At 39.5% G+C, this 25421-nt stretch overlaps 1 protein-coding gene across 5 annotated transcripts in view; it reads left to right on the top strand.

Annotated features, from left to right (window-relative positions):
* The window catches only part of LOC111873608 (neuroglian), a 27558-nt gene extending 2657 nt beyond the window's left edge, over positions 1 to 24901 (top strand). For 3 of the 5 annotated variants that reach the window (XM_023868463.2, XM_023868466.2, XM_023868467.2), the window contains exons 3-22: positions 635 to 764; positions 1539 to 1654; positions 1820 to 2013; positions 2523 to 2662; positions 3512 to 3673; positions 4728 to 4918; positions 6299 to 6574; positions 7984 to 8161; positions 8254 to 8345; positions 11033 to 11314; positions 12755 to 12942; positions 13209 to 13388; positions 13478 to 13712; positions 14441 to 14559; positions 15776 to 15962; positions 16112 to 16553; positions 17227 to 17393; positions 18420 to 18630; positions 19158 to 19261; positions 23808 to 24901. In XM_023868463.2, coding sequence (XP_023724231.1) covers positions 635 to 764; positions 1539 to 1654; positions 1820 to 2013; positions 2523 to 2662; positions 3512 to 3673; positions 4728 to 4918; positions 6299 to 6574; positions 7984 to 8161; positions 8254 to 8345; positions 11033 to 11314; positions 12755 to 12942; positions 13209 to 13388; positions 13478 to 13712; positions 14441 to 14559; positions 15776 to 15962; positions 16112 to 16553; positions 17227 to 17393; positions 18420 to 18630; positions 19158 to 19261; positions 23808 to 23911 — 3698 coding nt within the window. In that variant the 3' untranslated portion in view covers positions 23912 to 24901. Of the gene's footprint in view, positions 1 to 634; positions 765 to 1538; positions 1655 to 1819; positions 2014 to 2522; positions 2663 to 3511; positions 3674 to 4727; positions 4919 to 6298; positions 6575 to 7983; positions 8162 to 8253; positions 8346 to 11032; positions 11315 to 12754; positions 12943 to 13208; positions 13389 to 13477; positions 13713 to 14440; positions 14560 to 15775; positions 15963 to 16111; positions 16554 to 17226; positions 17394 to 18419; positions 18631 to 19157; positions 19262 to 21653; positions 21786 to 23807 lie in introns of all 5 variants that reach the window. The other 2 variants (XM_023868465.2, XM_023868464.2) reach the window with 2 other exon arrangements.
* Positions 24902 to 25421: the final 520 nt, after the last annotated feature.

The following is a 25421-nucleotide window of genomic DNA, read 5'->3' on the forward strand; positions in this document are numbered from 1 at the left end:
GTGGCAGTCGGGTGACTGGTTTTTCCATCATGACAATGCCCCTGCTCACATAGCCCTGTCTGTACGACAATTCTTGACCAAAAATGGTATGACCCCTGTTCCTCACCCTCCATACTCACCCGACCTTGCCCGTGCGACTTTTTTTGTTTCCTCAAATGAAAAGAGACATGAAAGGAAAGCGTTTTTCTGATGTTGCTGAGGTGAAGGAAAAAACGACGGAGGCGCTGTCAAGCATCTCAAAAGATGAATTTAGACAATGTTTTGAAAAATGGAATAAAAGACTAGACAAGTGTATTAATGTAAGTGGAGAGTACTTTGAAGGGGATTGAAGGTTTGTGCTTAAAATTTGAATAAATAAGTTTAAAAAAAAATAAGTTTGGTTTCTTTTTGGTACCCCCTCGTATTAATTTTACATTGTTGGTTAGGCTTAAAGTAATTACTTCCACAATATTCACTGGGTCTCAAATGTTTGAATAAGACTTGTAGTACTCGTATATTTAATCTTGTGTGCAGCTTCTCTCATTAAAAGCAGAATTTTGTGAAGTGCTGTGCTCTTTTAACTCCTTATTTAATTCCTTTGTTAAACTATCCATCAAGCAGAATATAATTGTCGTAATAAAATGCTTGTCTACAGTTCAGTCACCACCTCGAATGGTGAAACAACCTCCGACAGAAGAACTTCTGTTCCAAGTTGCACAGCAGCAGAATGAGAATGATAAACCTTTCATCATAGAGTGTGAGGCAGAAGGAGAACCAGCCCCAAAGTATGTGTGTTTATATATATTTGGTTCTGAGATGGATGGAGTGAATGAATCTGTATTGCATAAGGAGGAAATTGTGATTTTTACAGGTTGTCAATGACTGTTATATTGTGGAATGTAGGAGGCTGTGATGGGCTAGATATGTAGTGGGGGGAGGGTACAGAATTTGGTTGAGGAATTATTGGAAAACAGCCACATGGAAGACTAAGCAGGAGATGGTTGGATAACATTAAGATTGATGTTCAAGAAACGAGTTTTGAGGATGGAAAATGGATTGAATTGGCTTTAGATCATTTTCAATGCTGGGCAGTTGTATCAGTGATTTTGAAAGTTTGGATTGTAGTTACAGTGTCTATTTAATTAGTTGAAATTATAATTCAGTTATAACTTGTGTAAGGAAAATACAGGCTGGGTCCACTCAGCCTCGTGAGGATAATTGAGGAGCTATTTCAAGGGAATATTGGCTCCAGTCTAGAAAACCGAGATTAATGGCCGTGGGGATGGGTTGCGCTGACCACGCGACACCCTCTATCCGCAAAAGTTGGCACTAACTTCGCCAACAAGTGGCGGTCGCTGAGTCGGTATAGTTCACTTGCGGATTACAGGCAACGGAGGTTTTTTTTTTTCCGGTGAATTTGTAGGCATAAGCATCTAACTGCTAGACAGTTGCAATTTGTGGAGATGATTTTTATTGTGTAATGAAATTAAGTTGTTAATCTCATACTGTGTGTTGGCTTTGAATGCATTCACTAATCTTTCTTTATCTGGAACTGAAAGGTATCGATGGATCAAGAATGGAAAACATTTTGATTGGCAAGCATATGATGATCGAATCTCGCAGCAGCCGGGTCGTGGCTCCCTTGTAATTTCATCTCCTCGAGATGAAGATCTAGGTAATGAAAACATACAGGAAAATTTGTTGAAAGATAAAATTATGAAACCAGAAACCGGTTGTTATAAAACTATTGTAGGTTTTAAACATTTAGTGATTTTTGAAATAGTGCTGTTAATAATGATATTCTTATCTACATATTTGAGGCAGTGTTGCTATTTTGTAGGTCAATATCAGTGTTTTGCTACAAACGAGTGGGGTACAGCCACTTCAAATTCAGTATTTGTCCGCAAAGCTGAATTGAACTCTTTTAAGGATGAACCACCTACCACAGTGAGTGCTCAGGAAGGTGATCCTTTCAAGCTGACTTGTCAGCCTCCAGATGGTTGGCCTAAACCAAATGTGTACTGGCTTATACAGGTAAGGTTCTATGCATAGAATGAGTACTACGTAACATATATGAAAGCAAAATTACCTTTCTTTTCCTTTTAAATGCTAGGAAATTTTACCCAAGATTTCATTGCATTCATTGGTGTAGCTGTTAGTCGTTTCGTATTTTTTTTTTAATATGTGGTCAGATCATGACAGACTGACTGATGGTCAAGTGGGATTTGTGGTGGACAAAGTGGCGCAGGGGCAGATTTTCTCCAAGTCCTTCAGTTTCCCCTGCCAATCTTCATTCCGCCAAATTCTCCATCGTCATGATCACCTGGGGCAGGCTACAGTAGGCCATTCAGTGGCCGCCGTGCCGAGTGGACCCAGTTGAACTCCACCCCCCACTAAGCGAAAATTTTAATAGCCATAATTGCTCTTTTCCACAACTTTCTGAACACATTATCCGAAAGTATCTTGTAATTTGAAGCATAGAAGTAGGACGTCATTATTTTGATTTAGTTTGTGTTAAAAAAGAAAGCTTCTCCTCATTTCAGAACAGCGATGGTGGCATAAAAAGCATAAACAACTCTCGTATGACTTTGGACCCTGAGGGTAACTTGTGGTTTTCCAATGTAACCAGACATGATGCAAGTGATGACTTTGCATATGCATGTGCTGCCACGTCTGTGTTCAGGTGAGAGACATGGCTGGTACAGTAGTAACGTGTTCAACTTGTGTATTTTTGTTTAGGAGGCTGCCTGGTTGGATTATCAGATCATTAGCTCTTCTGACACATTTTTATGTGTTTTCCTTATTTTATCCAGGTTAATTTAAAACAGAGCACTAAGATCTGATTGGTCAGTCAGCCATATCATGGCTGGGCCAAAAATATCCGTCCTGAAGGTGGATACAGAGTAACCTCTGAAATTTTGGACCATGATGTGGCTGATCACTGAAGAAGATTTTAATGCATTTAAATTATTTCAGGTAAAAAAAGTAGGTAAAGCTACTCCTGTAACATGGTGTGGAGGCCCACAGGGGTGTGAGACATCAAGGCTCCCGGATTTTCTGTACAATTGGCTCACAGATGGCAATGAGATGCAGAATTTGTCAAAATAGAATTTCACATTTCTGTGTTCATACACACATGTGCAGAAGAAAATACCTTCTATGCCCACCTACGTATTTATGACATCAGTTGAAAGTTCGGATGTGAACAGAGTGTCACATTGCTGATTTTTTGTAATTTTTTTACCCTTGTTCTGTACAGTGTTCAGTAACCTGAGAAGATATCACAAATTCATCTGTATGTCTCCATTTTTGTGGAGTGTATGGTAGAATAATGCATCCCAGATGACCTTTTAAATTTTTGTTCAATTAGGTTTACGTTTTGGATAATTCTGACAGCTGGTACAAAAATTAAAAACAGGATATAAGTTTTAATATACGGTGTATCCTAGAAAATATTTTTACCAGGACAGAAAACAGCCAGCCGAACATGTTATAACTTCTAGTAATTTTAGTGAATGAAATCTCATTTCAGAAATGAGTACAAGGTTGGAAACCGTGTGTGGTTGGTAGTAGTACCAACTGGTGTGTCAGCATCGCAAAACAGACATGAACCTGTACAACAATATGTTACAAGGAAGAATGAAGTTGCTTTACGAGGCAAGAAGGTTGAATTGTACTGCATATTTGGTGGAACGTAAGTGACGTTAATGATGTGTGGCTTTAATAGGAATATAAGTGCTTCACTCTGATGTGTGCTGAAAATCAGTACATATTTGGATTCCTGAAAGTTTGAATGTTTTTATGGCTAAGACTGTAAATTGAAGAAAATAAGATATTTTAAACATGTGAGGACTTTTTAAAAATTTTCACTCTGGGAAGGCCTGTTAGTTTCTGCAGCTAACGTCATTATTATGTATTCCTGTGCGAACAGCGAGGAATCAGAAAGTGGGATTGTCAGTGAATAAGAGGAAATTAAATTCACCTGTGGACTTGTTACCTAAGCCTCTGTACTGAAATTGTATCACTCAGAGATAGGTCCAGATTGCATAGTGAAAACTCGTGTACATGAACAATGAATTTTATCTCAGGCCATAGCGGTTGAGCTATTTTAGTGATTCATTAAGAAATTTTTTTTTTGCTGCGTTAATTTGTAGACACACAACTGCATTTCCTTAATTTATAAGAAAAAAATATAATTTTTCTTCTAATATTTAAATTTGCTCTGTTGATGGAATGTATGTTTCCTGCTCTCATTTATTACAATTCTGAATTTTGAAACCTTTGAGGGGTCAGGGTAGGAAGTGCTGTTCATCCATCCCCGCATCTTGCTGTCTTTAAAAACACTGAATGAACTTTATCCTAATTTGGATTTCAAGTTGGATATTTCTTAGTCATACATCAGTGCATTGGTGTTTATGACAACAGAGTATATTTGTGTATATTTGTGTTAAACTGATTACTCTGTAAAGGTAAAAGGTAAAGTTTTCCCTGCTCTACGCCATGAAGGCATATGAATAGTAGGCTGGGTGGGCCCCGGAGCCAGTCTGGACAACGTGAGAAGAGAAAATTCTTGACCCTACTGGGACTCAAGACTCCGACACCCCAGTCATCCAGCCCGTAGCCAGTTGCTATACCGACTGCGCTATCCCGGCTCCCCAATGATTACTCTGTTAATTAATATGGAATTGGTCACTGATTAATAATTTCAATTGTTCAGCAGCTCTAATCTTATCATATTCAATTTGTAGACCTCTACCTCAAACTGTTTGGCGTAAAGATGGTCAAATAATACATGCATCAGAGAAGGTGACTCAGAGTAATTATGGCAAGAGCCTTGTCATTAAACATGCCTCATTTGAAGACGAAGGAAGTTACACCTGTGAGGCTAGCAATGGAGTAGGAACAGCCAAGTCATACTCCATCAACCTTCAGGTCATGGGTAAGTTGTTTTCAGTCCCTGGGCTGAAATAGCAAAGTTAAAAGTTGCCCTTGTGCCAAGACACCATGTATGAAGGCATGGTGGGGACATGGAGGTAATGCCTCACATATTTCTAACCATTGCTTTAGATAGCATTCACTTTCCACTTGGTACACGTTGGATATTAGGCTGGCTGACCAACAGATGTCTTCTAGGTGTGGGTGTGAGAAGAGAATGCTACCTTCCATACTGAGATTTGAACTCTGGCTATCCAGTCCATAGTTACAACTGAGTTTGGTATTGTGATACCCTTTATTATGGACAGAATTGATAAGCCGTCCAGAAACTGTGTTTTCATTTATGGAACAGTTTACAGACTACCATTATATACAATAGAACACCTTTGTAAGATTTTCCTTGAGGTTAAAGGCAGACTGAGTGTGAAGCTGACTGTTTCCCTTCGTTTATTGCTGAGGTTAAGAATGCATGGAGCTGTAGGCTGTGGTGTAGTGTGTCAGCACAGGTAACAGGTTGTTCCTAATTAAAAGAACACTTATTATAAATTACATAAAAAAATAAAACTACAATGAAACGCTGATTTGAGGGTTGTCTGGGGATGAGCTTTTTGTACCTTAAATTGTGGTGTTTGGAACAGAGCCTAAAATGAATGTGAAACTTACTGAAATCAATAATAAGACATTGAGCCTTGTTCATTTGATAAAAAGATTTTTCTTTGTTTCTCAGAATGTGCCCCACACCAGGTTTAAGTTTTCCATAGAATTATGTTATTTAATGATGACAGAGGCAGCACAAGACACTTGCCAATTTCATTTTGTGGTATGATTGGATTCTTTTCCACCACCTGGATAATTTTCATGCCCTCGTATATTGTTACCTTTTTTCTTTCAAAATTATGGCTCTTCATTACTTCAGAATCCCTTGCAAATAATCTATACACTCGAATGCAACAGAAAAAGAACAAGCAGTACCTACCAACTGATACAGAGGACGAACAAAGAACGGGTAGAGACAGCCAAGCTGCATTGCATGCTGTGCAGGTGATGACTTTGAACTGTGCAAAGATAGCTGCATGCCAGTTTGGAGCATGTAGAAAATTCCTTTCACTGCTAAAATCAGATCTAAAGCATGCACTGGAATCATAGTTTCTTATGTGGAATGTGGGTAAACCCTTGAATTGAGAAACTAAGTTTAAAATAATATGCGAGGCATATGGAGCTTTAGCTAGGACTAGTAGTTGATGTACTTAAAATGAGGGAAAGCATTAACTGTGGGTCTCATAAATCAGGGTTTCACTGTATCCAGATTATGGAAAACTGCCAATTCTTAACTTCACATTGTGTCAGAAAGTGGCTAATGCCTACTACATCTGCCTTGTCATAGCTGTCCCATACTTCACTGAGGAACCCGAGAATGTTAATGCTGCAGAGGATGAGACGATTGAGTTCCGTTGCAAAGCGTCTGGCGTACCTGAACCCCAGATAAAGTGGATCCACAATGGTCGCCCCATCAGTGAGGCCCCTATCAATGTACGACGCAAGGTGACCCCTAACAGCATTGTGATCCAGAATTTGAAAAAGAATGATACAGGAAATTATGGTTGCAATGCTACCAACAGTCTTGGTTATGTCTACAAGGATGTCTATGTCAATGTTTTGGGTGAGTATGTGTGGTATTTGGAAGAAACTAGATAGAGAAGTAGTCATTAGAATGTTTGTCTGCTGCCCACAATTTGCTGTCTGTCACAATTCAACAGGATTGTTAAGAGCGCCCCCCCTCCAAAGTATAATTTGATTTTCGTTATAGTCAGACTTGTTTTAGGTGACTGTTCTTGATGGACTAGTCGACTTAATGTTATCCTAACCCGTGCATACCTTGTTCTACTGTCCTTGGATCGTCCTGACTTGCCATTCGTTACTGTCATCACCCACTGCTGTTAACTTTGCAGCAAAAATAGGGAGCTGAAATGTCTTTACATTCACATGAACATAATTTCCATATTGCTGCACCTGTATTTGTTTTGTACATGGAAGTGGAAATGGCAGAAGGAAGAAGACTACCTGTTTTAAAGTGTAAATTGATACCTTTGCTTCGCTATTCTGTTTTATCCATTTCGTGGGAACTACTGCTGTAGGACATATCTGTAAGGTACAGAACCCTAAATTTACATTGACAATTTCAGCTGAATTTTAGTCAGACATGTAGCACAAGTCAGGTAATTTTCATGTGTAAACAAGCACTATTGAATGTCTCGTTCTGCTAATTAGTAGGACATTTAGAAATAAGAATGTTTGAAAATGGAATGAGTGGAAGCAAACGTTCAGTGATGCATTTTGCTTAATGAAATATGAATAATGAAAACTACAGAACTTGGACAGTCAGTAGGTCTTTTGGAAGTCCTGATGTAGTCTGTAATTGATTATCAGTAATGGTGCAGTATGACTATTGGGAAATGAATAATGATAGCGAAACCTTTTAGACCTATTACATGCAATTAATCAGTTTTCTTTTAAATGCATTAAATGGAAAAATGTCTGGAAAATATGTTATAAAAGGCCACCTCTGTGGTCTAGTGGTCAGAGTTCCTGGGTACAGATCAGAGATCCTGGCTTCGATTCCTGGCACTACCAGATTTTCTGAGAAGTGGGTCTGAAACAGGGTCCGCTCAGCCTCGTGATGATAATTGAGTAGCTATTTCAAGGAAGTAGTGGCTCCGGTCTAGAAAATCGAAATTAACGGCCGTGGGGATCTGTCACGCTGACCACGTGACAACCTCTATCTGCAAAAGTTGGCACTAACTTCTCTGAAAAGCGGCCGTCGCTCAGTTGGTATAGTTCGCTTGCAGACTCAAGCCACGGAGTTTGTTTAGTTTATGTGTTATAAAATGAACTTATAAAGTGGGAAAACGTTATATATGAGAACTATACATGAGAAATTTTAACATTGGTCTTATGAGTATTTGGCACGAGTTCGAAAACCAGATTTCTTGTATGGGAAACTCATTATGCAGGAACTTTATACCCGGGAAACATTGTATATGATGTTCTAACAATTGCTGTTTCATTCAGCTTTGGCTCCTGAGATCATAGATCCTCCTCGGAATGAGGCGACAGTTGATGGACGCACCGTGACACTGATCTGTCATGTATTTGGTGCACCAAAACCGCTAGTAAAATGGATTCATGGTGGTGTAGAACTCACAGGAGGACGCTACTCAGTTCTTGACAGTGGAGATCTTGAAATCAGGTATATTTAATGATGTGCAAGCAAGAAGTGAAGTACTGTTTGTTCTGAAGTTTTTGTAATTAAAACCTTTATTATTATTTGTTCTTGTTAAGGGATGTCAATTTCATGGATGCTGGTGATTACACTTGTTTTGCTGAAAACAAATTTGGAGATGCAAAGGCAGAGGGCACCCTGACTGTGAAAGGTTAGTATCTTGAAGGGGTGTTTTATATCATATTTATAGAATTTTTAGAAGATGTGTGCATGTATATTTCATCACAGCTGGAACAGATAACTGTTTTACAACTGGTGACTAATTTTGTGTCCATTTCCTTTTATGGACGAAACAGTTTATGCTGAACATAGCTGTCACTTAGCACAGACAACTGTCAGTGACCGTCAGTGACATTTACTTTTCTTTCTGTTGAGACCTGAGTTACTACAGATCCAGAGGTCCTGGGTTCGATTCCTGGCGCTACCAGATTTTCTGAGAAGTATTGGGGTCTGGAAAGGGGTCCACTCATCTTCGTGAGGATAATTGAGGAGCTATTTCAAGGAAATTGCGGCTCTGGTCTAGAAAACCGAGATTAACAGCCATGGGGAACTGTTGCGCTGACCATGCAACATCCTCTATCCTCAAAAGTTGACACTAACTTCACCGACAAGCTGCGGTTGCTCTGACAATATAGTTCGCTTACAGACTATAGGCGATGGGGGTTTTTTTTTTTTTGGTCTATTCTGACCTGACAGTACATAAGATTCCCTTGTTTCTGCTTGTAATTTTTAATTCTAAGTGTATAAACTTTATGCTGTATAGTCTCAGTACTGAGTGTTTGTTAAGTAGGCAACTGAAGAATCATATAATATGAGTTATTATAACTTGTCTTTGGTTTTAATACTCTGTAAGAGCATCAGTTTTTAGCCTTTTTTCCTTATTTTTAAAAAATACAGTGGGCTAATGAGATCACCATGCTGTCTGTGTACTCCCCTCTATTAATGTTTGAATGCCTGAACCAATCTTTATGAAACATGGTATGTATATCATGGCACCTGAGCCCATCTCAACAGTATGCTTAATAAATCCCCCCCATCAGTCTGTATGTCTGTGTATCCATCATTGTTGGTAGGGAAGGGCTCAGTAAACACATTCCTGTGGCAACAAATGTTCACAAAATAGAAGAATTATTTTATGCATGTGTATTCCGCTGTTGTTGCTAGGCAGTGGCTTGTTAAACACATTCCTGCAGCAATGAAGAGGAGTTGGTGTTGTTTTCTATGTGGTCCATGTTGTATGAAAGGCAAGCAGGCAATTAGTTCGTCCAAGAACTTCTTGTTTAATTGCAAAGAAACATGTTTGGAGATGCTGGAATAATTATTTTTTTGGTGTTATTTTTCACTGCACAATGTGAGACAGGTACCTGTTTTTGTTATTTTCACTTCACAATGTGAGACAGGGTACCTGTTTTTGTTATTTTCACTTCACAATGTGAGACAGGGTACCTGTTTTTGTTATTTTCACTTCACAGTGTGAGACAGGGTACCTGTTCTTGTTATTTTCACTTCACAGTGTGAGACAGGGTACCTGTTCTTGTTATTTTCACTTCACAGTGTGAGACAGGGTACCTGTTCTTGTTATTTTCACTTCACAGTGTGAGACAGGGTACCTGTTCTTGTTATTTTCACTGCACAGTGTGAAACGGTACATGTTTTTGTTATTTTCACTTCGCAGTGTGAGACAGGGTACCTATTCTTGTCATTTTCGCTTCACAGTGTGAGACAGGGTACCTGTTCTTGTTATTTTCACTTCACAGTGTGAGACAGGGTACCTGTTCTTGTTATTTTCACTTCACAGTGTGAGACAGGGTACCTGTTCTTGTTATTTTCACTTCACAGTGTGAGACAGGGTACCTGTTCTTGTTATTTTCACTTCACAGTGTGAGACAGGGTACCTGTTCTTGTTATTTTCACTTCACAGTGTGAGACAGGGTACCTGTTCTTGTTATTTTCACTTCACAGTGTGAGACAGGGTACCTGTTCTTGTTATTTTCACTTCACAGTGTGAGACAGGGTACCTGTTCTTGTTATTTTCACTTCACAGTGTGAGACAGGGTACCTGTTCTTGTTATTTTCACTTCACAGTGTGAGACAGGGTACCTGTTCTTGTTATTTTCACTTCACAGTGTGAGACAGGGTACCTGTTCTTGTTATTTTCACTTCACAGTGTGAGACAGGGTACCTGTTCTTGTTATTTTCACTTCACAGTGTGAGACAGGGTACCTGTTCTTGTTATTTTCACTTCACAGTGTGAGACAGGGTACCTGTTCTTGTTATTTTCACTTCACAGTGTGAGACAGGGTACCTGTTCTTGTTATTTTCACTTCACAGTGTGAGACAGGGTACCTGTTCTTGTTATTTTCACTGCACAGTGTGAAACGGTACATGTTTTTGTTATTTTCACTTCACAGTGTGAGACAGGGTACCTATTCTTGTCATTTTCGCTTCACAGTGTGAGACAGGGTACCTGTTCTTGTTATTTTCACTTCACAGTGTGAGACAGGGTACCTGTTCTTGTTATTTTCACTGCACAGTGTGAAACGGTACCTGTTTTGTTATTTTCACTTCACAGTGTGAGACAGGGTACCTATTCTTGTTATTTTCGCTTCACAGTGTGAGACAGGGTACCTGTTCTTGTTATTTTCACTTCACAGTGTGAGACAGGGTACCCGTTTTTGTTATTTTCACTGCACAGTGTGAAACAGGGTACCTGTTTTTGTTATTTTCACTGCACAGTGGAGACAGGGTACCTCTTTTTGGAAAGCCCACTACTGTTGTGATGCACAATAGCTTAGTATGTGTGATTTCCTTGTGAGTAATGTTTATTCTTTATTGCAGAACATACCAGGATCACAGATGGGCCAGAGGATTATGAAGTGGCCGTTGGTAGCACAGCGACTTTCAGGTGTAATGCTGTGAGTGATGCTTCACTTCCTCTCACTATCGAGTGGTTGAATAATGGAGAGCTTATAGATTTTGAAGCGGAGCCTCGGTTTGTACGTTCTTCTGACTATTCTCTCACCATCACGAAAACAACCGAACTTGACTCACGCACCTACACGTGTGTAGCCCGAACAGATCTGGATAGTGCAAGTGCGCAGGCTACCCTGACAGTTCAAGGTACTATTTTTTTTAACGTAGAATATATTTTTTATTATAATAAGATCTAAAAGTTTGTGATGATGGTAAATTGTTACAATTAATATTTTGCTGGACATTATCCATCATCTTGTCTATTCTAAAAAACAGTCTAATTTCTATTAAAAACACAACGTTTCGGGAACTGGATTCTGTCCCCGTCTTCAGGTAAAACCTACTCAGTTGGGTCCAATAGACAGAGCTAGCCCCTATCTCCGGACATATTTTTTATTATGATTATCAAAAAATTTCATTGATAAAAATGCTGTGGATTGCCATTGTCAGAATGTTAAAACTTACAGAAAGGAAACAAATCTTTCACATTTATTAGCCATGCATTATGCTAATATAATAGATCATGTATGTTCTAGTTGTGGAGTGTCGTATCAGGGCACTAAAATAATGTCAAAAAAGTATCAGCATAGAAATTGGCATTGTGTTTTCTTTCAGGTACTTTCTCTTACTGGGAAAATTTAGCAGGAATAGTTCCAAAGATATGAAATCTTTTTTATATTAATGCTAATTACTCACTAAAACCCTGCATAGAAAATGTAGCTATGAGGTCCATTGTAACCAGAGATTTAAATCCCCACTGCTGTATGGTAAATGTTAGATAACACCATGTTTGTTTTCTCTTCTGCCCTACACTTGTTAAGGTTCGGCCACACAGAGCGCTGCGTACGCTATGTTCGCTATACGAACGGAAAAATATCTCCCTTTATTGCCAGTGTGACTGGCCACACAGACTTCCGTACGCTACATATGCTATGTTCCCTATGTTAACTGTGTCACAGAGTGTACACAGCGTACGTAGTGAACCTAGCGTAGTGCTCTGTGTGGCCGAACCTTTACATAAACCTGATTCTTAGGTAAGTAAAAAAGAAACTATGAATTCTGTGGTAATAGAAACTAGCAGTTCAACACAACTAACCTGAAAGCATATCACCACTGGATCTGGTCATGAGCCAAGTCATTCTGGTGCATGTCGTTAGAGCCAGTTTAATTTCAGCTTGTCATCTCTTTCTCATTCTTCCAAGTGAAAGCTTCTAACAAATGTCCTCTCCGAAATTGTGTATGTATATTGGTTTCTCCATTCAAAATACATATCCAGCACATCAGAATCTTCTTTGTTCTAACAAACAGTATTTGAAGAAAAGCAAAAATTACAAAGTACCTGTGTGTAATTTATCTTATTCCATGATCACTTAATTTTTATTCTCATTATTTTTCAGATGCAGTTATTTAGTGAAACCACATCTCATAACTGTAAAAATCCATAAGAAATATAACCTCTTTGTCAAACAGAAGAGTTGTATGTAGTAGTATTGTTAATCCACTTAGTGTGAATCTCTTTTGAAGCTTATACATGTGTATTGTAAAGTTGCTTGTAAAATAAAACTTATCTTTTTCTTTTTCCTATAGACGTACCAAATGCTCCAAACCTAAAGAGTGTTATTTGCAATAAACGTGATGCATCAATTCACTGGGAACCAATGGGCGATAATCGTGCTCCTATTCTGCGGTACACTATCCAGTTTAACACGAGCTTCACGCCAGACACATGGGAGATTGCATATGACTCTGTACCTGCAACAGATATGACATACACTGTGAGTCTTTACTGCACACTGTGAGTTACCTGAATGTTCTGATCTCAGAATAGTGCGTGTCGTTGAGAATTTTAAACCGCATGTGCTTGTTGAAGCCACAAACGAAGCAAAACGGACTATAATGAGGAGACTTTCAAGCAGCAGTGAATCACACTTTAAACAGTTTTTAAAATGGTCTGCTACTCTTTATGTTTTTGTGTCATATGAGTAGTAGGTGAATTTAGCATTTGGTCACATTTATAGCTGTCCATGTTTTTTTATGTTAGGTCGCAATGAGTCCGTGGGCCAATTACACTTTCCGAGTAATAGCATGGAACAAAATTGGGCCCTCTGTTCCATCACAGCATTCTTCAGTCTGTACAACTCAAGCTGATGTGCCTTACAAAAATCCAGACAATGTTGAAGGCAAAGGCACTGAACCAAATAATATTGTCATCAGCTGGACGGTAAGGAGCACATCTTTTCTGTAATATTAAACTCATATTTAACTGTGCACGTTAATGGAAGGGGTTAATGTTGCATGTTAATTCTTCAGCCAATGCCTGAGATTGAACACAATGCTCCTCGGTTTATGTATCGAGTGTATTGGAGGCGAGATATACCTGGCGAGCAGTGGGTCTCAAATGACATTTTGAACTGGGAGGACACCAAACTGATTGTTCCTGACCAGCCAACTTTCCAGCAGTATCGCATCAAGGTCGTAGCCATCAATGAGAAGGGAGAAGCAAATGTTGCACCCAAGGAAGTTATTGGATACTCAGGAGAGGATGGTGAGTTACGGTCCCCCTGCTGTAAGGGCATTTATCTTGATGACTTTATAGTTGTTGCTTGATACTGAAATACAGATTGAGGACTGGGAAATGCTATGTATAAAGGCCTCATGATGCTTTTAATGGACAGCCTCTGTTGTCTAGTGGTCATAAGTCCTGGCTACAGATCTAGAGGCCTGGGGTTCGATTCCTGGCGCTGCCAGATTTTCTGAGAAGTAATGGGTCTGGAGCGGGGTCCACTCAGCCTTGTGGTTATTATTGAGGAGCTATTTCAAGGAAATAGCGGCTGTGGTCTACAAAACCGAGATTAACAGCTGTGGGGATTCGTTATGCTGACCATGTGACACCGTCTATCTGCTAAAGTTAGCACTAACTTCGTCGACAAGCAGCAGTCGCATGGTCGGTCTGGTAGCGCCGGGAATTGAACCTGGGACATCTGGATCTGTAGCCAGGAACTCTGATCACTAGATCACAGAAGCAGTCAAAGTTAACCAGTATACTACATGAAAATGAAATTCACGCAGCTAGTTGTAGTGTATGCCTCTCAGCACCGAATTTGGTCATAATTCGTAGGGTGATAATGGAGATGAAATGTATGAAAGATATGCATCCCAGTTATGCGTTCATTCTATGTACCCTGTGCAAGAAATGTTTTAGAAACTCTTAGTCTGCTTGCAGTTAAGATTATATTGTATTTAGACTTTTCCTGCATAAGTGACTCTTTACAGTTCCAACGCAGGCACCATACAACTTCACACTTGTCCAAGTTAAGGACAGTACAACTGCCCTGCTCAGCTGGGACGCTGTCCCTCCAGAAAGTGTCCGTGGTCACTTCAAAGGATATAAGGTAAGTTTACATGTTCATATGCACTCTGAACATAAATTTTGATGATGTATTCCATATTCCCTTATGAAGATGACGCAGAGGAAGGTGTTTTCAAATTAGGAGTACGTTTAATTTCCAGCTGTGTTCTTTTCATTTTGTAATTTGTGATTATTTATTGCTGATGCAAATCTGATATTGACAGATCTGTCACACTGTTCAAGTGTACTTGATTTTGTCGAAGTTGTTCTCTGTACTTTCTTCAAGTGAGACTTTAATTTAAACTTTTCATCCTTACTGTGAGGAATATGTTTACTTCATACTGTTCTGTACTTATCCATAAGTGCCTCGCATCTTGTGGGATATTTTGTATTATGTTAGTTCATATGTTGACTGCATTGTAGTAATAAAATAAGCATTTTATTCCACTTCATTTCTCTTCAACATGATGGCATACAGGAAACATGATAATATGTTTAAGATACAAAGAAACAAATTTGGCTTTCTGTTTTGGTGATATATGCTTATTCCTTGGCCCATTGATCTCTCTTATTTGTCTTTTGCCTCCATCTTTTCACTTTCAGCTCTTGTAAAACATTCTCTGCATCTTCAGCCATCTCAATGATTTCAGTGATATCAAAATACATCAGTAATTCTCACTATAGCAAATGTCACTCACTGCAAATATGTTAACACTGGGGGGTCCACTATGTAGTTCCTACTAACGTAACAGTTGAAAAGTTTATTTTGCATACACATGCATAGAGTCATAAATTCTGTCATCTGCTAATGTGATAATGGATAGTTGAGATGTGTTAAAGCATTTGATCTCGGTAAGGGCTCACTGCCATGCTTGTCATATTTTAAATGTCCTTAGTTAAGTAGGCCAATGAGAAAAAAGTGGACAGAAACAGGCAGGAAACAGGAAGTTGAGAATTCAGCATAATAATTCTAAACTGTGGTATAGTTAATTTCATTTCCTTTATTTATTGCTTTCAAAGATCGATCAATAGTACAAGACCACAAGATATAGAACTTGTTGCATGTTTGACAAGACTTCCTGATGTTAATATTATACAACTTCTTATGCCCCATATCCTAGAATGAAAAATTAGAGGAACAAGAAACTAGATTGTTCAGGAAAGGGTGAACTCGGAGAAGTGGAACTGTGGAACTCTTGATTTCAAGAGTCATTTGATATCAGTAACTCAATTGTTATCATTGTCTTTGCATATTTTAGATCCAGATCTGGACAGAGAAAGATGGAGAAGATGGTTTACGTGAAATTGATGTGAAAGGTGAAAAAACAAACACAATGGTTACGAAGTTCATACCTCATAGCAAGAACTTTGCACGGGTCCTTGTTTACAACAGCAGGTATAATGGACCGCCTAGCGAAACCCTCAGCTTTGATACTCCTGAAGGTGGTAAGGTCTTAGACATATCTGTTCTCTATCTACTAGCATTCCTGTGAGTAATTACTATGTTTTTGTTAGTACAATATGAACCAATTCCTAGCAAAAATCCATTAAGTAGTGTCAAGTTAATACATCTATTTTTTACTTCACTTCCTCAGTTCCTGGGACTGTGCAGTTCTTTGAAGCATTCCCATTAGGGTCTTCAGCCCTATATCTAATATGGAAGCGTCCAGAACAACCAAATGGCATCCTCACAGGCTACAAGATTTACTATCAGACTGTTAAAGGGACCAAGGTTGGTCCTATACTTGAGAGGGAGCCACATATTTCAGACCCTAACCAGACTCGTGCAAAGCTGGCAGGTCTGGAACAAGGTACCAAGTATAGACTTCACATAAAGGCGACGACAAGTGCAGGAGAAGGGGAGGCTTACTTCATTGAACAACGAACACGATCACGAACGTCTGCTGCAGTCATTCCTGACAAACCCAAGTTTACATGGACAAAGTTGTCTTCAGAAGAAGGTTATGCAAGAATCAAGGTGGTTTGGCTGCCAAACATTGATGGAATGCTAGGCTCCCACTTCTTTGTTAAGTACAGGTAAACAAATTCAGACTAACTAACTAACTCCATGGAGCTGAGCCTTTTTTGAGAAACTGCCAGTCACTCAGCCACTCAAGGATTTCCCAACATTTTAAGGAACTGGAAGATTCATGACCATGTTCACAAGAGTCCTCCACCGGTTCCTATCCTGAGCTAGATCAGTCCAGTCCCTACCACCCCATCCTCTCTCTAAAATCCATTTTAATACTATCCTTCCACCTATATCTGCGTCTTCCTAGTGGTGTCTTTCCCACCAAAATCATATATGAACTCCTCTTCTCCCTGCCTGGGCATGCTATATGCCCTGCCCATCTCATCCTCCTTGACTTGTTCATTCTAATTACATTTTGCAAAGAGTACAAGTTGCAAAGCTCCTTATTATGCAGTTTTCTCCAACCTCCTGTCACTTCATCCCTCTTTTGTCCAGATATTCTCAGAACCCACACTTTGCCCAAATTATGAGCTTGTGATATAATAATTTTACACCTAGTTCCAGGGCAATTCAAGAGATTTGGGTTTTCACTGCAGTGAATATGCGTATTGTGGTGTTTTATAGTTTCAAAGGCAGATACTGATGTTCCTCTATATTGTTGGTACTCATGTACAGGTTTACGTGGTGTCACATTGCACAAGTTCACAGACTGATTAATCTGCTTGGTTTAATTTTCAGGAAGAAGGGTGAGACCATGTTCCAGGAAACGGGTTCGGAGATGAATGAGGACTACATCATTGTGCGTGGGCTTATGCCTGGTGAGATGTATGAATTCAGTGTTGTTGCTGTTGACGGAGAACACATGACTGAGAGTGAAGTGGAAGAAGTTGAGATCTCAAGCATGGGTGAGTTCTGTACAGTGAATATTGAGGTCTTACTCTGTAAGGTTTACTAGGTAAATAGTCCTCAGTTTTCTGATGTGGAAACCATTCCTCTTTAAGATAACGCTTTAAAAACGAATTATGACTGTTAAAAACTAATCTTCATAACTTAATGATGGAGAGGCTGTAGTGTACAGGAATGTCCACAGATTATTTGCTGCTGGTTAGATTTATGCAGTAATCATCTTGTTATTCCTCTTACTAAAACAACTTCTCTCTGTAAACAGAATGGTATTCTTACCGTGTCATTGTTAGTATTGTTCCATTAATTATGTCAAGATAGGGCCATTGCCTCTTCCTTCATGTGCACATGTTGTCATCTGTACACACAGTACGTTGTTTTCAGAACTGTTCATTGTACCAAATTAATTCCTTCACTTCTTAGTTTTTTACACATTGACAGGTCCTTCCAGCTCGATTTTTATACATATATCCTTAGTGAAATACACTTCTAGGTGTTACCCACATAATGTATGGTTAGATTGATTTTCTGCAGACAGAACTATATTATATCAATGTCGTTACTTTGGAAGCAGCACAAGCATTTGAACATTCACAAAGCTTATTAAATGTGTATCTGTTCAGGGGTAGTGGTGGAGTTAAAATTGGTGTTCTTACACAGAACTACTTCTCGTTGGAGCCAGGATAACGCAGTCGGTACAGGCTAGACAACTGAGGGGCCGGAGTTTGAGTCCTGGTAGGGTCAAGAATTTGTTTTCCATGTTGTCCAGACCGGCTCTGGGGCCCACCCAGCGTCCTATTCCAGTGGGCATATGGCGGCTCTCCCCGGGAGTAGAGCAGTCAGTGGGTGATGCTGACCACTCACCTCCAACTAATGCCAAGCTCAAGAAAATGTGGATCTATACATCCACTACTCCTTTTGCCTTCATGGCATAGTGCATAATTAGCTGAGCACAAGGACAACTTTAACTTGACTTTCTTGTTTGCCCTGAGAATAATTTTCAAATGTTTCTGTGTTCTTTCAAGCAGATAGCATCATCATAAAGCCAAAGGAGAATGTTGCTACTGCAGGATGGTTCATAGGGATGATGCTGGCCATTGCATTCTTGTTGCTTGTGTTGATAATTGTATGTATCATCAAGCGTAACCGTGGTGGCAAATATGCCGTTCATGAACGAGAAGCTGCACATGGACGGACAGACTACCCAGAGGAGCCAGGATTCCATGAATATTCACAGCCGTAAGTATGATATTAGCAGGGTTGTCAATAATGTACACTACATGACATCACTTCCCAGAAGACCATGATCGTCATATTTATCTCTTTGAGAATATCAAATTTTTGTAAGAAACATGGTGTTTGAAATAGTGTTATAACTTTGTATTGGAATCTTGTCATTTCAAGTCCCATTCTGAGCCAGTTGAAGTAGTTCATGTTCTTTTTCTCAAACAATCATTTAGATATTATCCTTCTGTTTGTAGATCTTCTACTCAGTGACTTTTGCAATCAAAATAAGTGAATTTCTCATTTTTTAATGTGGGTTCTATGTATACTCCTCAGTTAATTTCTGTAATAGCATTGAGTGAAGTAGCGCTTCACTATATTTTTCTTAATCTCGTGTTACCTTCTCTCATGCCCAGATGTGCTTTTGCATTGTTCTCAAACCTCCAGAGCCATAAGCATAATGCCAAACCTTGTGGCATTCTTAATGATGCTGTATTGCTTAGTTGCATTTATAACTGTATTTTTAATTATAATTGTTTCAGACTAGATAATAAATCCCATGGTCGAGGGTCAATGAGTAGTGACCCCAAAGCAGCTCCAGAGAGTGACACAGACTCCATGGCAGAATATGGCGACGGAGACACGGGTTTGTAACATAGGCACTTTTTCTCCTTCATTCTAATTGATACCAAAGAATAATTACATTTTTTGTTAAGTTAAATTAAATTTGTCTTGAAAATTGAGAGGGTTTAAGCATATATATGAATGTTATCAAGACTTAGCAGCCTGGCTGTCCATGACAAGTGAAAGATAGAAAGAAATTAATTTATTCATTGATATTCTCTCTCCTTCCTGCCCTCCTCTGACATCACACTGTGAGTTTGTAACTGGTATGAGTGTCAAGCCTGTTGCTAATGTGACAGTTAAGTGTTTCAAAGTTAAGATGTTGGGAAAAGATAAGTGAAATACAGTTAAACTGGCTTGAGTAGGCATGGTTTGTCTTGTGTAGAACTTCTGTCTGATGGTGAACTGAGCTACCATTTGTCGAGCTTAGCTTATTGTGAAATAGAGGGCTTGCTACTGTGTGCTATTTATGAGATAAAGTAGTTAAAGAAATAGTTTCTGTATCTTTGTCAGGAGATAGATAATGATATAATTGTGGGTTGGACACAGTTCAAGAAGACTTGTTTTCTTGAAGTCCTTTTGCTGTTAAGTGCTTTATATGTCATTCCTTAACGTTAAATATATCTGTGTTAGAAGAAGATTTTCAGTGGTGATTTTGTCCATCGCATTTTTTTCTTCCTATATGGTATATGATTGTGAAGGATTGGCAGAGCACTTGGCTACACAGTTGTACTTAAGGGAAGCCAAATTAAGGTTCTGTTTGGAACTGGAAAGATTAAATTCATATGATTTGTGTATTTGAACTTTTTTAGCAGTCGGGTGCACTTTTTTGTCTTTTCTCCATGCTATACTATTCTTAATGTTTGTTAAGGTTAAGAGCGTCGTAGGTGTGAAGTCAGTTTCACAAAGCTCTTTGAAAAGAGACTGCTGAGTTATTTAGCGAGGTTTTTTAAGTGCATGCAGAGTGAACTGTATTCCCTTCTCAGATTCCCTGCAGAAAGAATACAGATTAATATTAGGTTCACAAGAAATGTGCATCAAGAGGCATTTGTGTCTTGGAGGCAATTATGAAACTTCCTGTTTTAAGTAAGGTAAGGTTGTCCCTGGCTAATCACAATGGCTGTGCAATCTAAGGTATGAACTATCTTCGCCTGCTTGAACAGTCATGGGTTCGAATCCCACTTGAGGCATTGATATCTGTGTGTGTGTGTTCAGTGTTTGTGTTGTTCTGTGTGTAGGTAGTGGCCTGTGGGACAGGCTGATCCCCCATACAAAGAGTTCTGCCGACTGTGTATAGGATTTAGAAACTGAAAAAGCGACCAAGTTCCAAAGGGCTGTAGAGTCATAGAAAAATAAGTTGTCCCTGTGCTTAATTAAGCAGAATGGCTTGAAGTCATATGGAGAGACAAAGGTGTAGCTCCACTCATACAACTCCAGCACTAGATGGAGGTGAGTGGTCAGCTTTGTCACTGACCTCTTTGAGGGCAAGAGGTCCCAGTAGATGTTGGATAGGAGGCTAGGTGGGCCCCAGGGCTGGTGTGGATGCTGTGGAGAGAGAAAAAATCTCTTTTCCCAGCCAGGAACCTGACTCCAATTCCTTTGGCATGGTTGTATAATATTACACTTTAATGGTGTCCCCCCCCCCCACCAGTAAGTGGTAGTAGTCTTTTTTTCCTTTGCAAGTATATGGTGCATGTAGCTGCATTTTGCAGTGTGTTGGATGTCTATAGAGTGTTTGTGTTGACTTCTTTCTTTGAAATGCTGCAGAGTGGTAGTATTTTCTTTTTATTGCTTGTGGGGTGGGGCTAAGTCCCTTGTACTGCAGGCACTTCTGGCCTCTTGTACCAGCATCAGATGATAGGTGAGGGTGATTGTGGAGCAATTTATGGAATGAAGATTGGCAGGGGAAACGGAAGTACTCGGAGAAAACCTGTCCTAGTGTCACTTTGTCCACCAGAAATCCCACTTGACCAGACCTGGGATCGAACCCGGGCTGCCACTTTGGGAAGCCAGCGACTAACCGCTTGAGCTATGGCACGGCCTAAGTGGTAGTGTACTTCTGAAAGTGGCAGGCTGGGAAACGGGTTAAGGGAGTGAAAGTGTAGAGTTTCAGTTCACTGCCTCCACTTAAAGAGGCAGTGGGACTTGATGATTTTTTAACCTGAGTTTTTAAGCTCAGATGGCTTATACTGCCTTTAACCAAGGTAACCACCTCATTTCTTGCATGAAATCTGTTAAGTTCTTTGCAGGCACATGTGATCATATTTATGTCCTTGAAGCTTGTATCCTCATCAAGTCTGTGAGTCCCCTAAATGCCGACAAAGCTCTTTTCTTTATAATAATTTTGCTTATAATTTGTGAAGTTTTTGTTATATTTTAATTTCTGTTTATGTGTTGGTGTTGCACTTGTACAGAAGGCATGAATGAAGATGGTTCATTTATTGGCCAGTATGGCCGCCAGCAGAGGAAGCAAGGAGAAACCGCCTCAGGGGGCTTTGCCACTCTTGTGTAGTGAATGAAGCAGTTGTCAGCAACATATTGTGTAGGTATGTTAATCAGTGGTCTTGCATTATCTGCAGAGTGAAAATTTTGCTGTAGAAAGGTATGTATGAAAAGTTTTATTTTTCTTCATTTCCTTCTGTCAAAATGCCAGATGTCACTTCCAGGATCTCCATTTCTCTGACAGGTGAGCAAATGCATTATGTAGCATTCCTTGAAATTAATTATTTATTTTAGTCCTTGGTCTCAAAGAGAAAGGGGTTTTGTGTACATGATGTGTGGGTGCATGTTGGGATGTTCTGAGTTAATTTAGTGTAACAGTGTTAATGCCAAACATGCCATTGGTGGTTTCCACGCCATGCTATTCGCATGAATCATACAGCAGGCTATGCATACTACACAGTCACTCTGGTGTTCTGTTATTTAGTGCATTTCCATGTAGGTTTTTATTATATAAAGTAATCCTCCATTTTACATGCTGTCTTAATGACATAATAGAGTTAAACCAGATGGTCTCCCCTCTGCAGAGTTCCCTGTGTCCAGTAAAATCCCTGTCATCCAGCCTAAACTGAACTGAAAGGAAGTTGGATAATACAGATACCTTTAAAAATATAGCAGGTATCTATATAACTTCGTTCACAACTGTATAATGGAACAGTATTTAGTTGGTAATTTTTTTAATTCGCTTAGTGGGGGGTGGAGTCCAGCTGGGTCCAATTGGCACGGCAGCCACTGATTGGCCTATCGTACCTGCCCCAGATGATTATGATGATGGAGTATTTGTTGGAATGAAGATTGGCAGGGGAAACCAAAGTACTCGGAGAAAATCCACCCCATCGCCACTTTGTCGACCACAAATTCCACTTGACCAGACCCAGGATCGAACCCGGGCCACCACGGTGGGAAGCCAGCGACTAACCACTTGAGCTATGGCATGACCATTTAGTTGGTAACAACAGTATCAAAAAGAAAAGCAAAACTAAACTAGTAAAAGTAAAAAGGTAAAGTTTACACTGTACTTAACTAATTAAGCACTGCGCCATGAAGGCGTATGGGGGAGTGGATGTATAGATCCACATTTTCTTGACCTCTGCACTAGCTGGAGGTGAGTGGTCAACTTCACTCCCCGGCCGCTTTACTCCCTGGGAAAGAGCGCCCGGTACCAGTTGGGTTGACCCCAGAGCTGATCTGGATGACATGGAGAGGAGATAATTCTTGACTGTACCAGGACTCGAACTCCAACCGCTTGGTCGTCCAACCTGTAGCCAGTCACTATAACAACTGTGCTATCCCAGCTCCAAAATTCAACTACTATAAGTGATACGTACATGGTAAAATCTATTTTAAGGAAGCTTGAATAACAGAATGTGAGATAACTAGAGGTCAGGTAATCAGGATTCTGCTGTGCTTGATGCTTTCACTTTGACTGTGGAATACAATCAGATGTGATTTCATTGATTTCAGTTGGTGTGTATTTGACAAATACTATTATGTAATTAACGTTCCATGATAATTATGTACTATGTAAGGTAACAGATGTTTTGAAAATGTGGCACAGTTCATATATTTGGGAATGACTAACAGGTCAAAACCTGATTCAGGAGGAAATTAAGAGGAGATTGAAGTTGGGTAATACTTGCTACCTTTCAGTCCAGAACCTTTTGTCTTTTCATCTGCTGTATAGAAACAGAAAAATTACAATATATAAAACTATAATTTTGCCTCTGGTTCTGTATGGGTGTGCAACTTGGTCTCAGACATTAAGAGAGGAACATAGACTGAGGGTGTTGAGAATATTTGGATTGAAGAGAGATTAAGTGACAGGAGGTTGGAGAAAACTGCATAATGAGGAGCTTCATAATTTTCACTCTTCACCAAGTATAATTAGAATGATAAGTCAAGGAGGATGAGGTGGGCAGTGCATGTAGCACATATGGGCAAAGAGGAATGCTTATAGAATATTGGTTTGACTGGACTTATGACTGAAAAAACTAAGTTATGCTGTCCGTGTGTTTTTTGTAATTTTGATGGCTTAGGTATAGATCATTCTGTGACCTCTCTAATTCCAGGTCGATTTACGGAGGATGGCTCATTCATCGGACAGTATGGTCCTGGGAGTAAACGGAGACCTGAGGAACAGCAGTCACCTTCAGCTATCGCTACCTACGTGTAGTGGAGCTCACCATTGACTGACCAAACGAACAAAGGACTGACTGCAATGTAGGGAAATTGAACAGAAACACTTTCCTACAAGATACCACCACTGAAAGGGTGCCATGCAACAGGGCACGAATGCATTAACAGTGCATTTATTAGTATTTATTATTAGGGGATATGAACTTCGCATTGCCAAGAGACGAGTACTGCCAGGACTTGTATGGGTGATAGTAGGAATCGAGTAATAAGAGAAATGATGGAGGTCATAACAACATAAGGGGCTATAGAAAGGCAATACCTTAAAAAGAAGCAAGTGTTTTTATTCATTCACTAGGTTTCATTCATGGAAGAACTTAATCTTCTCCGTGGATGAAATCTGGCATGTGAACAGTGTGTTATTCCCTCCCTGCTATGTCTGTTTCCTCTTATGTTGTTGCCCATGGTATCCATTTTTTCTCCAGTTTTTTTATACATTATCGTAGCTTGTTTTTTATACTCATTAGATACACTTTTTTTCCCTAGGATGGCAATATTGCAGGCAGTACCAGATGCTTCCCAGTTAATGATTGTGGGTGGGAAATCACATTTGACTAATATGTTTTCAATCTGCTGCCTGGCTTGATGTGGATGGCATGCAAGGAGAGGAGCTGTAGATCTGTAAAGCCATTTCTCTTCACTTTTATTGCAACATTATCTACTTTTGAAACACACGCGACTCCTCGAGGGTAGTTCAGATTGTATCAGGCCCCTGGACAATTTATCGCTTCTTGATTTATACATCTTTTATTTTGATTAGCTTGTAGTTGCTGCTGCTGCTCCAGGGTTGCATGAAAAAGTAACACACATATTAAACTGTTCTGTCGCCAGGAGCCCAGCATGTTACGTCAATGATGACACCAGTTCTCATGATTCCATTAAAATAGCGTTTGTAACATCGTAGCAATGACCAAGTTTCCTTGTCCAGTGTCCCAAATATGGCTTGTTCACATTTACCCGGTAATACCAAGACAATCTTTGTTTCAGATGAGTCCTCCAGTCATACTTTACATCCTAATTAGTATCTTGTAAACATAATTATTTAATCTTTAAATGTTATTTTGTCATAAGTAACATTCATTTCCTTCACTCTTGTTAGTTAGCATTGTACGTTACATATCCATTCTCCTTTTGTCTCAGCCGTGGTTATTTCTCAGGAATAGGCTTCTGCAAACAAGATACACAGTACAGACTTTCTGTTTTTCTTATTCTTCCTAACGTTATGACGGAGGCAATTAAGCCTATTCCAGCTTCACACTCCATTTTTCCCAAGCTTTTCTTCAGTCTTGGCATCCCTTTTGTTTATACTGCAAAATCTGTTTCATTATTCTTTCATCAGTCATTATGCTTGAATGGTTTATACATTGTGTTGCTCTGTTTTATTTTGTACTGATTGTATTTTCATTTATCTAGTATCTTCATGTTCGTATGGTCTAGTATGGACATACATGCAGAAAGTAAATACTTCTTTCCGCCATTGCAACAAGGTT

Source organism: Cryptotermes secundus, unplaced genomic scaffold, assembly GCF_002891405.2.
Source record: "Cryptotermes secundus unplaced genomic scaffold, Csec_1.0 scaffold644, whole genome shotgun sequence".
Lineage (NCBI taxonomy): Eukaryota > Metazoa > Arthropoda > Insecta > Blattodea > Kalotermitidae > Cryptotermes > Cryptotermes secundus.